This window comes from Micromesistius poutassou (assembly GCF_964030765.1).
Source record: "Micromesistius poutassou genome assembly, chromosome: 2".
Lineage (NCBI taxonomy): Eukaryota > Metazoa > Chordata > Actinopteri > Gadiformes > Gadidae > Micromesistius > Micromesistius poutassou.
This window is the reverse complement of record NC_140272.1, coordinates 6,270,221-6,286,106: the sequence shown is the minus strand read 5'-3', so window position 1 is coordinate 6,286,106 and position 15,886 is coordinate 6,270,221. Positions and strand designations below refer to the sequence as shown.

The window sequence follows — 15,886 nt, the reverse complement described above, 5'->3', positions numbered from 1 at the left end:
CCAGACCTCCACCCAGTCCTCCATCCAGACCTCCACCCAGTCCTCCATCCAGACCTCCACCCAGACCTCCATCCAGACCTCCACCCAGTCCTCCATCCAGACCTCCACCCAGTCCTCCATCCAGACCTCCACCCAGTCCTCCACCCAGTCCTCCATCCAGACCTCCACCCGTCCTCCATCCAGACCTCCACCCAGTCCTCCATCCAGACCTCCACCCAGGCTGTGTGGTGCTACCAGAGCTAGCGGAAGCTCTCTAAAGGGCTGGAGACTCAGGACAGAACAGGGGGCCATATGGTCTACATATGGACCACCTCCTCCTGCTCTGCTGGAGCAGGAGCCCAGGCCTATGGACTCACAGAGAGAGAGAGAGAGAGCGAGAGAGAGAGTGTGTGGAGACCTCCATACAACACAAACACCTCCATACCAACACAAACACACACACACACACACACACACATGCCTCCATACACAAACACGTCCTCCACAAAACACACACACATGCCTCAATACACCTACACACAAAACACACAAACTCTCACACACACACACACACACACACACACACACACACACACACACACACACACACACACACACACAAGTGTTGGTGGGGAACACATGGTTCTGTCTGAGATGGTGGAGATGTTTTCTCTGTGTAGGGTTCAGTACGGGGCATCTACCAGCTGCTGTGTGTTTCCACGCGCCCATGTGTTTCCTGTTTCCTGTCTGAGAGGCTGATGTCATGCTCTCCTCTGACAGCACTCCCTTTGAAGAGGTCCGGTCTGCTGACGACGGGGAACCGGAGCCCCACATCCATATGTTCACAATCATGAGCACATTTATACTCAAAACGGATCCATCCCATAATACACACCCACGTCTCAAGCTTCCTCATCCCACCAGTCCCCCAAACAAGACACCGGACGTGTACGTTACACCAGGGGAACAAAGGCGGTGGGTTCCCTGTGGAGGGGGTGGCTGTAGGAGGGATCTGGTGTCAGGTCCGCTTGGTCCAGTGAGGGGCTGCAGAGACACACCTGGGATTCATTCAGACCCGGCTTTAGCTCAACACTTACAGCTTTACATTTTACATTTGCCTTTAGGGCATTTAGCAGACTCTTTTATCCAAAGCAACTTCCAATAAGTACATTTGTCAGAAGAAAGAGAAACAATATATCTCTGTCGGTCCAGTAAGGATGTTCATAGAACCAAGTGCCAAGCACTAACAATCACTAGGTTAACCCATTCCCCGTATACAACAACACCGTATTTAACTATACCATGCTTGCACCAAGTACTATTTTTAAGTGCCAAGGCGTACACCATACATTAAGTGTGTACATTTAGTGCCAGGACATACACCATACAATAAGTGTGTAAGAGCGCTGGTGTCTGGGTACGCTGGACCTGAGGTCTTGGCCGGCTCAGAGCGGCCTACAGCAGGAGACAGCTGTGACAGAACCGCACCGGTACACCATGGCAGCACACACCTCTGACTCCCTCAGGGTGTATTTGGGCTGGTCTTAGAATTCCGCTAAACCAGAATAACCAGAATAACTGAATTGAATTGATTTGAACGAGGCGGGTAAAACCCCCGAGGCGGGGTCTGGCTCATAGTGGGGCGGGGTCTGGTTCATAATGGGGCGGGGTCTGGCTCATAGTGGGGCGGGGTCTGGTTCATAATGGGGCGGGGTCTGGCTCATAGTGGGGCGGGGTCTGGCTCCTACTTAAACACCGGCACCATCAGCGTATCAGATGAACGCGTCATGCACAACACTGCGAACCCAGAACCATCGTGCAGACGATTCTTTTGATAGAGGCTCGTTACTAAAGTGACCAAAGTAGTCTGGCCTGCTACTGCGTCCCCTGCATTATCCCGCCACCTCAGTAGGACATTACTTTCCCCCGGCTCCCTGCAGAGCCCCCCCCCCCCTGGCGGGCCCCGGTCCCTGTGGAGCCCCCAGGGGCCCGGTTCCATAACCTTTCCGTGGTTTCACCCGCCACGTCTCCACGGAGCCGAGGGGCGGTTCCGACTCAGGTAGCGCCGAGACTAGTGACTCACGTTTCACTCCACACAAACTCACTCCTCCAGGGTGTGGAGGAGCACACACACACACACACACACACACACACACACACACACATAATGGACAGAAGGCTAGCGGGTGCAAGTCAGCACCACAAAGACATTGTTTCTTCCACTCAGAAGGCGAGTGAACAGTTGAACTGTTTGTCGGAGTGGCTCTCCCCCCACCCCCGCCTCCCCCGCTGAGAGACGGCTGGAAGAGAGGCCGCAGCCCGGTGACACACAACAACACGTCCGCACAAAGCCTCTCTGTTACACGCGTCGTTAAGCGGAGTGGAACCCGTACATCACACACAGGCGTGTGCGTGTGAGCGGCGCATTGTTGGGAGAGGAGCTAACGGCCCGCCGCCGCCGTCGCCGCCGCCTCGTGTCCACCGGGGAAACTCCCCCCGCATTGTTCACTGTGGACTGGTGATTTACCCAAGTAGCCTGGTGGAGCACACAGGTGGAGCACACAGGTGGAGAACACAGGAGGAGCCTGTTGGAGCTCACAGGTGGAGCCTGTAACCAAGGACCTGACGTGGTTGTCTCCTCCACCAGACACACAGTCACATGTACAGTAGAGTCCAGCAGAGCTCGTCATCATCAACACAACGTGAAGAGGGTGGAGGCTGGTTCAAGGGTGGAGGCTGGTTCAAGGGTGGAGGCTGGTTCAGGGGTGGAGGCTGGTTCAAGGGTGGAGGCTGGTTCAGGGGTGGAGGCTGGTTCAGGGGTGGAGGCTGGTTCAAGGGTGGAGGCTGGTTCAAGGCTCTCATGTAGTGTCAGGCTGGAGCGATGGGTTCGTATCCCACAATGTGTTCGTACCCATCCCTCACACTGCTCTCAGTTCTCTGAGAGTAATGACAGAGTTAATGTTGGTAGAGATGATCCATGTGACTGAGAGCGATCTGGCCTTCATGCTGGGAGCAGTGGTGGGACCAGGCCTGGTACCAGTGGTCCCAGCACATACATTTCCTCCCTAATAGCTTTAGCAGATTAGCGTTCCGGCCGATGTGTGGCTGCGCTGAGCTACAGCATAGGGCCGCTGCTAATCCCATCAGTGTGTGTGTGTGTGTGTGTGTGTGTGTGTAAGCCTAAAGCAGACAGATTTGCAACAGCCCCCATTGGTTCATCAGGGTGCCGGAGGCGGGACATCCACAGTGAGTCAGTAGTAGTCATACTAACAAACGGCAAATCAACAAGGATCTTTACACGCGTCTATGCTGAGGCGTCGCCTCATCTGATGTCAGAGACCAACACAAAGGCTTTCGTCCAGGCTCCGCCCTGCAGGATGACAGACCTGTGATTGATGGGTCCAACGGGGAGGAGTCAACAGGATGGCCTGCATTCATCCTGAGTGCTGATTGGGGCAGAGTCCTAATGCAGTGATAATGCTCACTCCGAGAGCTGATTGGTGCACAAGATGAGTGTAAAGGATAAACTGCATTCTGAGTGCTTATTGGTGCAGCACCACAACTCCAAAGGGTGCATCACAGTCATGCTAAGTGCTGATTGGTGCATCACAACTCCGAAGGATGCACCACCGTCATGCTGAGTGCTGATTGGTGCACAACAACTTCAAAGGATGCATCACAGTCGTGCTGAGTGTTGATTGGTGCGTGGGGAGTCCTGCAGCGCTGGGACGGCTGCAGGCCACACTCTCTGCGCTCGGTCGGTCGATGATTCAGCAGCAGTTCAGTGACCCACTCTCTCTCCAGTCCTCACAGACATCCAATCAATGAGCTCCGATGAAACAACACAACAGAGGCCAGGAGGGACAGGAACATGAGGAGCACAACCTGCAGACCCCCTCCTGCAGAGGAACCCCACCAACACGCTGAGCTCATGTTCAGCAACATATGGCGCACACGCGTGCGTGTGCACGTGTGCGTGTGTGTGTGTGCATGCGTGTGCATGTGTGTGTGTGTACGTGTGTGTGTACTATAGAGTCCTAGCTTTACTAAATTATTAATTCCCTCTCAAAGATAAAACACACTGGCTGCCTGGATTGTTTGGGTGTGCGTGTGCGTGAGTGAGTGAAACTCGGGGTGAAAGTGTGTTGCATAACATAACGCTCGTGATTCATTTCCAAAACAAAGAGGAACGAAGGAACACATCTGTGATCACGGGGGGGGGGGAACCCATACGATAAACCGCTAGACTTCCCCCTAGGGTGTCAGAGGATCTCCAGAAACACAGACATGTGATATCAAACGTGTCACGTTTAAAGACTGATGAGCGGACGCCAGGGCTCTCTGCGGTCGCTGCCGGCGTGTTCCACCGCGGCGACAGGAGAGGGATGAGATGTCGATACTCTGTGGAGGGGAGGCTGCTGGTCAGGAGCGCTCCGATGTCAGTCCACGCTCGTCCTCATGTTATGGAGACCGGGTCCAGCTGGGCCTTCTGCTCCTCTCAACAGACTGGAGCCTGTCCAGCGAGCGTGGGTTCTTTCTCACACACACACACACACACACACACACACACACACACACACACACACACACACACACACACAACAGGACCACTTCACACACACATGCCTCACAACAGTCTGCTGCTCACACACCAACACAAGCACGCATGTTCACACACACACACACACACACACACACACACACACACACCATGCGCAATCGGGATGCGCTTCAACACACGAGACGGAAATAGCAGGCGGCAGAGAGCTACACAGCAGGAAACCCAATGGGGACGCACGAGAGAGAGAGAGAGAGAGAGAGAGAGAGAGAGAGAGAGAGAGAGAGAGAGACCACGACCACTGGCCCATTGTGACTCACAGGCTAAATGAGCCAGGCATCATGCCTCCCGATGCTGTGACCTAGATGAAGAGACACAGGCCGAGGTTGTAATCTCCCTCTCTCTCCCCCACTCACTCTCTCTCTCTCCCTCTCCCACTCTCCCTCTCCCACTCTGCCTAGCAGGCTTAATCCCAGCATGTCATTCCACAGCAGCAGCCCAGACAAGAGGTGCTGGACTCTCTCTGGACCTCCGGCCCTGCAGGAGGTCTGTCCGTAGAGCCAGAGAGGAGGGGTGGCACACAAAACTGTTGTAGACACGTCGTACACACTCAATAGACACACACACACGCACACGCACACGCACACACACACACACACACACACACACACACACACACACACACACAGGAAGGAGGGCCTGGAAAGAGACAAGAGATGTGGAAGATGTGGACTAAAGTCACACGGTGTCCAGCGAACCACAAGAGACCACCAGCGCGTACTACGTGAAGTTAGGAGAGGGTGTGTGTGTGTGTGTGTGTGTGTGTGTGTGTGTGTGTGTGTGTGGCAGTAAGATGGTGGTTCCCCCTGGTGTGCACCAGCCAAGGTGAGCAGATTAACCCCCGTTGGTCCACTGCTATAAATTCTGTCCCAGCTCACCACCAGAGCTGCGGTCCCTCAATGGGCCTCATTGTGTCCTCCCAGCAGCAGAGGAGGCAGAACCAGTATGAACCACCACGCTCACCAGTATGAACCACCACCCTCACCAGTAGCCAGGACCGCTCCAGAAGACGCAGCTCTTAGGGTGATTATGTGTGTGATAGAGAGAGGGGGTGACAGGGTGACGGGGTGAGGGGGTGATGGGGGAGAGGGGTGAGGGGGTGAGAGGGTGATGAGAGTGAGAGAGGTGAGAGGGTGAGAGGGTGAAACTCGTCATCAAGCTCCAACAACAACTTCCTCATATCTGGTCTGGAGCCACGGCAGATCTCTCTCTCTCTCCCTCGTCATTCAAACGCCCCCCCCCCCCCCCCCTCCCCCCCCCCCCCCGGCCTGACCCCCACCATGGAAATATTACAGGGAAGGACGCATATTTCCTACTCTTGGTTGCTATGGGATTCCCCCCCCCCCTCCCCGCATGTGCACAACAATAGAAGGGATTGTGGCCGTGTAAAAGATATGCATGAGAAACATTAAGACTCATAAGGTCTGACACACACACACACACACACACACACACAGTGGCTTGGCTTGTGTCAGGGCTCTGCCGTAGTGCCGTTGAGCAGGGCAGGGCTGCCGGGACAAAGGCAGTGGCTGGCAGCGGTTCAGTGGCGTCCGTTGGAGCTCTGATCAGTGGGCCGCTGCCTGAGGCCGTCCCCTTCAGCTCCACGGCGTCCCCTTACCGTTGACTCTTAACTGACGCAGTCCGGGGTTCAAGTGGGTTCAAGTGGGACAGGACGGGTGTAGCTGGTTACCATGGGTTACTGCAGTGTAACCTCGTTACCAGCGGATACCTCAGTGTAACCAGGGCTGATATCAGCCAGCCTCATCAGAGGGGCAGCTGGGGAATGCTTTGGTATTGGATCCTATGATATAGAATACACACTGTAGCGTAGAGACCAAAACCACAGGAGAGACGCTTTATATTCTGTGAGTGAGTGAGTGATGCAGTAGTCGACGCAGTGCTTTGCTGGCACACCGAGGGAGCCCAGTCCCCAGTAAGAGTGACTTTGGACGAGGCGGTGAAGATGACAAGGCATTACAGTCCTACCCTGCCACCGTCCACACAAGTGACATCCAGACCATGACAACAAATCCGGTACATGTTAACTCTGTGGCATCACCACACAACTCCAGATGAACTGCTATATTCCTCCCATCCACCCTGAGCTCTTCAGAGTGGAACTCCAATCGCACACACACCTTCATTACCTCAGCCTAATGGGAGGCTATTATTAACCAGAGGAACCCCTGTGCCAGTCTGCTGCTGGCCGGTGAGATACAGTCACTAGGCCTCTCCACCGAGCATCAGCCCACAGCTCATCTCCATCATACATCCCAGATCATACAGCCCATATCTCTCTACAAAGACTCAGCCTCTGGATTCACCTGCAGTCGAGTTGGCAGTATCTGTTGAGAAAGATGCCGTCTCTGGCCACGAATAGCAGAAGAGCAACACCAGCTCAGACTGGCTTGTTGATATTGTTGTCAGTGACGTTCAGAGGATACTTTTTACTGGGATGCTCTTACGGAGCAGGCCTGTGAAGAACACACTGAGACACTAACATAGAAACACATAACATAGTGGATAGAGAAGTCGCTGTTCCCAGAGAATGAGCTCGGCTACAGCAGAATGAGAACAGAAAGATCTTCTCCCTGTTGTGGATGTGAACCATGTAAGTGTTAGTCACCCACCCCGGGGGTCTGGAACCGCACCAATCCGGATGCACCGTGAGTCGGTTGGTGGGCAGACTGGCTCGCGTTGTTTAATTCATTTTAAATGTATAATCAGACTAATAAAGGTCGCTCCGCTCTGTGTTTATCGGTGCGTTATCATGATGTCCAACTACCAGTGAGGCTGGAGATGCGAGGCCTTCACCACAATGACAACTTGTCCGACATCCCTTCAGAGTGAAGACAGGTCCAGACCGACCGGGGACCGGGAGCCGTGATGACGGGCTGCGGTGGACCGGGGACCGGACAACCGTGATGACGGGGTCCGGTGGAGCGGTTATAACACCGTCCTGCACACCGACACAGAGACACCGAGACTCCGGGACACGACTTCAATGTCACCGAGAACCAGGAGCCTGGGGAACACCGTCCAGCAGCACCACTCAGCAGGTTTCACTCGGTCCTGGGTTTCAGATCTCATGTCCTGAAGCGAACATCTCCCTGCACGGGGCTGCACAACATCTCAGCTCAGCGGGGCTCCACACGGAGCTCCGCCGGGGAGAGCTTCGCGGTCATAAGGTCACGTCGATATCGCCTTCATATGCATCCTAAAACATACTTTAAGACCTTACCTTCGGACAGCTCCAGGTCCAGCTCCGCCAAATGGTCCCTGACCTCCTTAGGCAGAGCCGACAGATCCACTCCGCGGTCCGCCATCACGGGACGAGGCACCGGGCCGCGGTGTAGAGAGGATACTGAGTAGCGGTGATGACACACGGTTTAAATTCCCCGATAGATATTAGAGATCAAGATGCGGAATGTTGTCCATCATCGCGTCTCCCTGACACCGCCATCACTGTGAGAGCGGATCCACTCGGAGGCTCGGTCACGTGACCGGTCTGACGGTGGGTTGTGAATGATGTTGGTGGCGGAGTAAAGCGCATCCCCGGCGGCCCCTGCTGGCCACTCGGTGTAATGACTTATCCCTGGCGCCCCCCGTTGGTCACTCAGTGCAACGACTCCAATAAGAACTCATTAAATATAGTGCTACCTCACGAACAAAGCGGACTCATTCGGCTTTCCTTTTCTAACAACATTTATTTTTTTTACCAGACATATCATCCATTAATTCAGATTATATAAGAGTTAATTTGACCTATTTTTAGGCCTTATTTGACTCCCTCCATGTAACTATCTTCTAGTGCCAATCCCTCTGTGGAACACACAATAGACTACACATGTTTATGTGGTTGGGGGAACAGAATCAGGGACTACAATCATAAGAAGGGACATCCATACCTCGAGTTGGAGAAAGCAACCTTTTAAAACCAGACCATGTAAAAAAAACAACTTGACAATGTTAAAATAAGCATGATGCTAACAAGCACAGTTCAAGACTGAAACTCAAAAGGAAGCACCTTCAATGAATGAATGACAAAAGGCAGACAGTTAGAAAACGTGTGAGAGCACCATTGAACAGGACATCAAGCCCCTTCTGTGCTCAGATCGCCAATTTAACTCAGGAATGACCAGCTTCACATTGTTTTCCTTTGAGCCACTCCATCATTCAGAGAACCACACCACTGGGCTACACACGCTAGTTATACGCAAGAACATCGATACTCAATAGAAAAATATATTGCACTACTTTTTCTTCAAAGGAAATGCCTGGGTCACTTGTTTTTAATGATAAGTTTGTGGATTACCGTGTAAAGGTTATCAACCCACACCATCCCTGTTACGGACAGACTGGAGGCTTCACATCGAGGTTAAGGGCCATCCTGTCAATCAAAGCTTCCAACTGATGAGAGGCGGGGCCAAGCGTCAGTAACACACACACACACACACAGTGGTACTCTTCATCCTCGTCTTCGCCATGCAGTCCAACAGAAGTCCAGATGAACGAGACCCCTCACATCAGGGGGAAAATAAAATGTAAAACGAAACGCACAATGAAAGTAAAAATAACTGTACAAGAGGAGACCTTGAGGAGCGCCCCCCTGCTGACCTTGGCTGGCTGAACACAGAAGGTCAAACACAGAGCGAGGCAGAGGGATGAGACCGGGCGGACAGGAGAGGTAGCATGAGGGGACAGTGGGGCTAGCAGGCAGCGGGCGGGAGTGAGACCCCCACCAGCCTCCGGGAGGTAGGCGGGGGTGACGCCACCACCAGCCTCCGGGAGGCAGGCGGGGGTGAGAGCTCCACCAGCCTCCAGGGGGCGGGCGGGGGTGACACCACCACCACCCGCCTCCAAAAAGGAAGGGCGGGGGTGACTCCACCACCAGCCTCCAGCCTCAGAACACACAGAACACAACCAGAACTGCGAGGACAAGATGTTACAGCAAAACAAACGCTAACGAGGCGTGTGATCACGATGAGTGCGCGGGTTTGGTTTTAAAGTTGCGTTCAAAGTGCAACAGAAATAAAATAACGTGCTTTTATTGGAGATTTCCATTCTAAAAAAAAAAAAAATAACATTCCTGACTGCGGTAACTCAAAAACCGAAGGGGTGTTCCACACGTCTACTGTACACAGCACCGCCCTGGCGCTGGGACCCGGTCGGGGAGGGGGGGGGGGCCCACGCTCTGGTCACTGATTATCCTCGGCCTGGTGGGTGGGGGCAGAGAGTCTGTGTCCGTGGCCTGAGCCAGCGCATGAATCCTGCATCCTGCTGGTCACATGGTCCACACTCACATCCTGGGGGGAGGACGGGGGAGGGGGCCGGAGACCAGGAGAAGGGGGGGGGGGGGGGGGGGGGGGGAGCGACACCGCCCACCCCCCCCGTCCATCCCCGCCCCCCCCCTAACCCCCCCGCCCCTCCCCTCCCCTCTCCGGTCGAGTGCATGCGGGGCTACCTGCGCCGTCGCATCATCTGGAGGCGGGCTGCTGCTGCTGCTGCGTCGTCATGACGACCCCGGCCGGCTGCCCCGCCCCCATGCCGGCCAGCACCGACATGGCCACGGCCTCGGCGGCGCGCACGCTCAGCCCGTTGATGGTGGCGCCGGCGCCGGCCCCGCCCGAGGCCCCGGGGGAGGGCCCGTGCTGGATGACGGCCGCCGGGGAGCCCAGCAGCTCAGCCGAGGGCTCCCGGGAGCTCTCCTCCCCGCCTGCGGCTGGACGAGACAACATTCACCCTTAGAGAGGTGAGGGGCGGGGGGGCCGTTAGACGGATGGGATGACAACAGACGACACACAACCACGAGATGACGGGCGGGGCGTGATGCGTGGGGAGAGGGGGGCTTGGGTGGGGAGGGGGGGGGGGGGTGTGTGTGGTTACCTAGGAAGGCGTTCTTCTTCTGCAGGGCCGTCACGGGGCAGTCCTTGTGGGCCAGGAGGAGCTGCTTGAGTTGGGTCACCTCGTTCCTCAGCAGGGTCACCTCGTTCTGACCGGAGGAGGGGGGGGAACGACACACACACACACACACACACACAGTTAGAGAGAGACAGACAGAGACAGACGGACGGACGTAGAGGTAGAGAGAGAGACACAGACAGACAGAGGTAGAGAGAGACACAGACAGACAGAGGTAGAGAGACAGATACACACACACACACACATAAGGGGATGGACCCACTGCCCCGGGGGGGAGGAGGAGGAAGGAGGAGGGAGGGGGACTCACAGAGAGGGAGAGGAGGAGGGAGGAGGGGGACTCACGGAGAGGGAGAGGGGAGGAGGACTCACGGAGAGGGGAGGAGGAGGGTGAGGGGAGGAGGGGGACTCACGGAGAGGGAGAGGGGAGGAGGAGGAGGGGGACTCATGGAGAGGGGAGGAGGAGAGAGAGGGGAGGAGGGAGAGGAGGAGGGGGACTCAGGGAGAGGGGAGGAAGAGGGAGGAGGAGGGAGGAGGACTCACGGAGAGGGAGACATTCATGTTGGCGAGGTCGTCAGCCTTCTTCTCCAGGGAGCCCACCCACACCTTCCTCTTCTGCCGGCAGCGCGACGCCGCCGCGCGGTTGCGCTCCAGGAAGCGCTGGCGGCGCTCGTCGGGGTCCACGTCCGACGCCCGGCGCCGCCGGCCCCCCGTGGGCTGGGCGGGAGACACCTGGCGGGAAACACACACGCGCGGACAGCGTCACCGGGGGGGGCGGAGCCACGGCACTCACAGGGCTGCATTCCATTACCGACACGAAGGCCTCTCCCTCTCTCCTTCTGTCCCGGGGGCCTCAGAGCCCGGGGGCCTGACTCCATGACTACACAGAGGACCTGATGAGGTCACGACCCTGACCTGAGTTCCCTGATCCTGAGGGTCACGAGGGGTGAGCCGGGGCGGGGTCCTGATGTCACCACGACAACACCGAGGCGGTGATGACCCCCCCCTCCCCCCAACAGAGCAGAGCAGCACGCTCCAGGAACCAGCGACGGTCTGGCGTCCTAGCCATCAGCCTGCCCACTAGGGCTCGTCTCCCCAAGAGGCGTGTCCCGGGACGGGTGTGTGTGTGCGTACCTGGGGCCGAGCAGGCGACACCGTGTGTGTGTGTACCTGGGGCTGAGCAGGCGACAGTGCGTCAGACTGCAGTATGGGCTGCTGGTTCTGCTCGGGTCTGTGAGGGACCGCCGACCCGCTGGCGCCCCCCCCGGTGGGGCCCCCCCTGGCAGAGCCGTTGTGTACTACCAGGCCCTGCTGGGTGAGGGCCGCCTTCAGACGCTACAGGGGGGCACACATCGACCGAGTCAGAGGGCCGGCCGCCGCGGGCCGACCCCGGGGTCACCTGAGGCCCCTGGGGCCGGCGGGGGTCATGTGACAGGCCCCATCGCCATAGAGACATAACACCCAGAGGCACGGCGTCAGGCGGCCTTGCTCACCATCTTGGCGTCGGCGTGCATGCTGTACCCGGACGGGGAGGAGGACCCGCTGCTGGCCCCGCCCACCGGGGGGCCGGGGATCCCGGGAACGTTGGGCACGGCGTTCAGCGGCCGGGCGAGCTGTGGGGGGGGGTCACATGGGAGAGAGGTGAGGCAGGAACGTGAGGCAGAGCGGCGAGGGGGCGCGGTGTGAGCTGCAGGGTGGAGGCTCACCGATATGACGGAGGTCATCTGCACCGGGCTGGGCAGCAGGGGCAGCGTCTGGCCGTTAGGGAGGTGCATGACCAGCGGGTACGAGGCCGTTGGGGACCTGGGGAGAGACCGGGGGTCAGGAAAACGGTACGATACGATGCAACTTTAGTAATCCCCCGTAGCAGAAATGAGTTTGTTGCAATAGCCCAGCAGCAGTATAAAAACACAGGATAAAAATATATAAAATACAATAAAAATACAGTAGTACTAATACAGCAAAAGTAGACTCTAATGAAAAATGCCAAATGTGCATGCTAAAGTAAGAAGAAGACAAACAGAACAAACAACAACAAATAGGGCAAACGAACGGTACATGGACTGCATTTATTTCGCGCTTTTTTGTAACCAGAGTCCACTCAAAGCGCTTTACAATATTGCCTGACATTCACCCATTCATGCGCACATTCACACCGACGGCGGTGTCAGCCACACAAGGCGACAGCCAGCTTGTCGGGAGCAGTCAGAGGCGTCTTGCTCAGGGACACCTCGACACTCGTAGGAGGAGCAGGGGATCGAACTAGCAACCTTGCGGTTACCAGCCAACCCGCTCTACCTCCTGAGCTACACGCCGCCAAGGACGGAGACGCATCAACAGGGCCGAGAAGATTCAGAACACTCACCCCAGCTGTCTGTTGGAGGGCGGGGTCTGCGTGATGACCGACGTGGGGGAGGGTAGCGTGGGGTTCAGGGAGTCGAACCCCATGTGGAGAGGCAGCGAACCCGGGCGCACGATGGTAGGGGTGGGGGCCGAGCTGGGGGCAGGCTTTGGGGGCTCCATCTCCTGCTGAATACACACACACACACACACACACACACACACACACACACACACACACACACACACACACACACACACACACACACACACACACACACACACACACACACACACACACACACACACACACACACAATCATGTGGACCTGAGACCCACCATAACCACAGTCCTCCATCATGTGTATATTGGGTAATAGTGATCATTATACCATGTGTGTGTATTGGGTAATAGTGATAATTCTATCATGCTTGTGTATTGGGTAATAGTGATCATTCTATCATGTGTGTGTGTATTGGGTAATAGTGATCATTCTATCATGTGTGTGTATTGGGTAATAATGATCATTCTATCCCGTATTCCTGCTCACCGGGGGTTCCCGGCTGTCGTCTGACATGCTGGAGGTGGAGTCGGGACTTCCTGGAGGGGAGGAGTCCACCTGCAGCGGGCCCTGGACTTCCCCCTTGACCTCCGACGGCGTCTGAAGTGGGACATTCTGACAGAGGGAGGTGTCACCGTGGAGACCGTGTTAGTCAGCCAATCACCGCAAGGGTTAGGGTATGAGCCTAATATGTCTGAGCGTATCGCGGTACAAACATCATACACGGACCAAAGGGTTGTTGACGCTGTGACATCTAGCGAAGCTCTTATGTATCACATGTTAGCGGCCATTGAAGGAGATAAACTCCAGGTTACATGTGACAGAAGGTGGAGCGGAAGGTGGAGCAGAAGGTGGAGCAGAAGCAGTACCGTGTTCTTGGTTCTGTGGTCATCGTCCTGTGCTTTACGGAACTCCTGCTCAAAGGAGTGGGCCAGCTCGTTGAACAGCCCCACCTCCTCGCAGTTCTTCAAGAAGCGGGTGGGGGTGGGGGTCTGGTCTGAGGAGTCACACACACACCTCGTCTTAACAACATTGGTTTTTACATGATGCAACACTGACACATTACTTAAACCAAACAAAAACAACAAAAACGATATATATGCATACTTATGTCTGTAAGGGCATCCATGTTTCATTACAAAGCTTACAAACGCCCTAATACAAGAGCAGGTAAAGGTAAAGGTTCATTACCTGCGATAATGACTGAGTCCGTCCTCGCAGGACCGAACTTCAGAGTCATTTCATGTTTGTGTTTGTGCACTGACAGGTGGTCTTCATTGGTGAACCTCTGCAGACACAAGGAGAACGGGGTCACCATGATCAACTCAACTACAGCAAAACCACCACAGTTTAGCTGCTCGGACTGAGGCTCTGAGAAGCAATGTGGTTTATCTGAACTACATTAACACACATGCATGGGCCTATTAAGAAACATATACAGTATTAAAATGATCAAATAAAATGTGATCCACCATACCTGCCCACAGCCAGGGGCAGTGCAAGCGAAAGGCCGGTCATCCCCCATCTCACACGGCTATCCTGCAAAGGGAAGCAAACAAGCACACCTATTAAAGGACATTGTGCTCCATTATGCCGACTGCAGACGAAAGGCAGACAATAGCGTGATGCACGGAGAACACGGGCTGGTCTGGCGCTATAAGGAATGAAGGAGACGGAGACGGAGGAAGGAGGAAGGAGGAAAGAGGCGCTGCGTGGGTAGCGGAACATGCAGGGCTGTCCTTTCGCTTCAAGGAAACCGGAAACCCTGGCGGTAGATGTGGTTCACATGACATGTAACGCGTTTATAACCACCTACACCTGCTCGCTGGAGACACGGACCAGATATTACCTGGATCGACGTGTTGCCAACACAATAAACACAACAGGCGTATTGGTCCGACATGCATGAAGACCCGCTAGACGTGAAGGCCTGGAGGCAGGACCAGCTATTGGGACTGGTCCTCCCCAGGAAGCCCAGAGGGGCAGACAGACGTCTCCGGTTCCCCCGGGACCTGCTCTATTCACATGTGAGGACTAGACCAGTCCTGTCAGAGTGGACTGTGAGCTGTGACTCGTCCATCTGCTGGAACATGTCACACCTCGGGCCTTAGGTGGATCATCACATCATCCATAATGAGGACCGATGATGATGTGGTGTCGCCCTGCCCTGACTCCTAGCTCCCCACCCCGACCAGCCTGCTCCAGTCTCCCGGTCTCCAGGCTCCTACCGAGCCGCACTGGAGGAGGTTGTGGAGGGAGAAGTGGAGGAATCAGCAGGCCTAAGGAGGAGTTAGCCCGCTAACGCTAACCTTCGACTGCACACAAACATGTCCGCAAGTGGCTTCAAAAGGCCGTTTCCGTCCCCGTACACCAGCTCGTTTTTCCCCGTGCTCTGATTCAGGTGAACACTTAGATGGCCGGTTGCTGGATTAGACCCTAAATGACCCGAAAGGAGAGGGAACTTACCCGATTCCTCCCCTGACTCAGGACGCTGCGCTGCGGGCCGATGTTGACACTCACACACCGTTCGGCAAGTATCGCGAGAAGTGCGTCCTGCTGCCGAGATCTTACGTAACACATCGTAACGAAAATGTCATAAACAATATTAAGCAATAGGTTTAATTATATTTTTATTTTAATGGTTTTGCAAGTGTTTTTTATTATTACAGACCAATCTAATGACATCGGATCTACGAATACATTTAAACCTTACATAATTCGTCAAGGATTTGGGTTTATCCACACATTGTACACTAATTCTAGTCTTATATAATTTCACAAATCCTCTCTAGTATAAAACTTACCCGCAATGGTGTACTTTCGACTAACGGACTGCTTTGGTAAATAAATGTACAGCCAATAATAATAGCTGTACAAGACTCATTTAAATAAATAAATAAAAATACAATATTGCAGGACCTAGAGCTCCAATGATGCTTTAAAAATGTAGTCATAGCATTTACATTCA

The 15,886-nt window shown here is 55.1% G+C and overlaps 2 protein-coding genes across 3 annotated transcripts in view; both read right to left on the bottom strand.

The window, feature by feature from the left end:
- The window catches only part of dip2bb (disco-interacting protein 2 homolog Bb), a 40,298-nt gene extending 32,224 nt beyond the window's left edge, over positions 1–8,074 (bottom strand). The window contains exon 1 of the mRNA XM_084464534.1: positions 7,839–8,074. Within this exon, the coding sequence (XP_084320660.1) occupies positions 7,839–7,923 (85 nt within the window). The 5' untranslated portion in view covers positions 7,924–8,074. The remainder of the gene's footprint in view (positions 1–7,838) is intronic.
- A 222-nt stretch (positions 8,075–8,296) lies between these two features.
- On the bottom strand, positions 8,297–15,438 carry atf7b (activating transcription factor 7b). Of its 2 annotated transcripts, none has more exons than XM_084463526.1 (12): positions 15,385–15,438; positions 14,396–14,457; positions 14,110–14,206; positions 13,788–13,915; positions 13,408–13,533; positions 12,882–13,045; positions 12,223–12,319; positions 12,010–12,129; positions 11,687–11,851; positions 11,060–11,248; positions 10,484–10,589; positions 8,297–10,319 (listed from the first exon to the last, which is right to left on the bottom strand). In XM_084463526.1, the coding sequence occupies exons 2-12, from the start codon at positions 14,441–14,443 to the stop codon at positions 10,075–10,077; spliced, it is 1,485 nt and encodes a 494-aa protein (XP_084319652.1). In that variant the 5' UTR covers positions 14,444–14,457; positions 15,385–15,438; the 3' UTR covers positions 8,297–10,074. The 2 variants fall into 2 exon arrangements, with proteins under 2 accessions (XP_084319652.1, XP_084319653.1); XM_084463527.1 differs by having other exon boundaries at positions 10,201–10,340.
- Between the last annotated feature and the right edge of the window lie 448 nt (positions 15,439–15,886).

What these genes read in the sequence shown, in the direction of transcription:
- atf7b (XM_084463526.1), bottom strand. Translation starts at nt 14,443, where the DNA reads ATGGGGGATGACCGGCCTTTCGCTTGCACTGCCCCTGGCTGTGGGCAG. An exon ending in CTGCCCCTGGCTGTGGGCAG is followed by an intron (nt 14,207 to 14,395) that starts GTATGGTGGATC and finishes TTGTGTCTGCAG; the next exon opens with AGGTTCACCAATGAAGACCA. An exon ending in TGTCGCCTGCTCAGCCCCAG is followed by an intron (nt 11,249 to 11,686) that starts GTACACACACAC and finishes GTTTCCCGCCAG; the next exon opens with GTGTCTCCCGCCCAGCCCAC.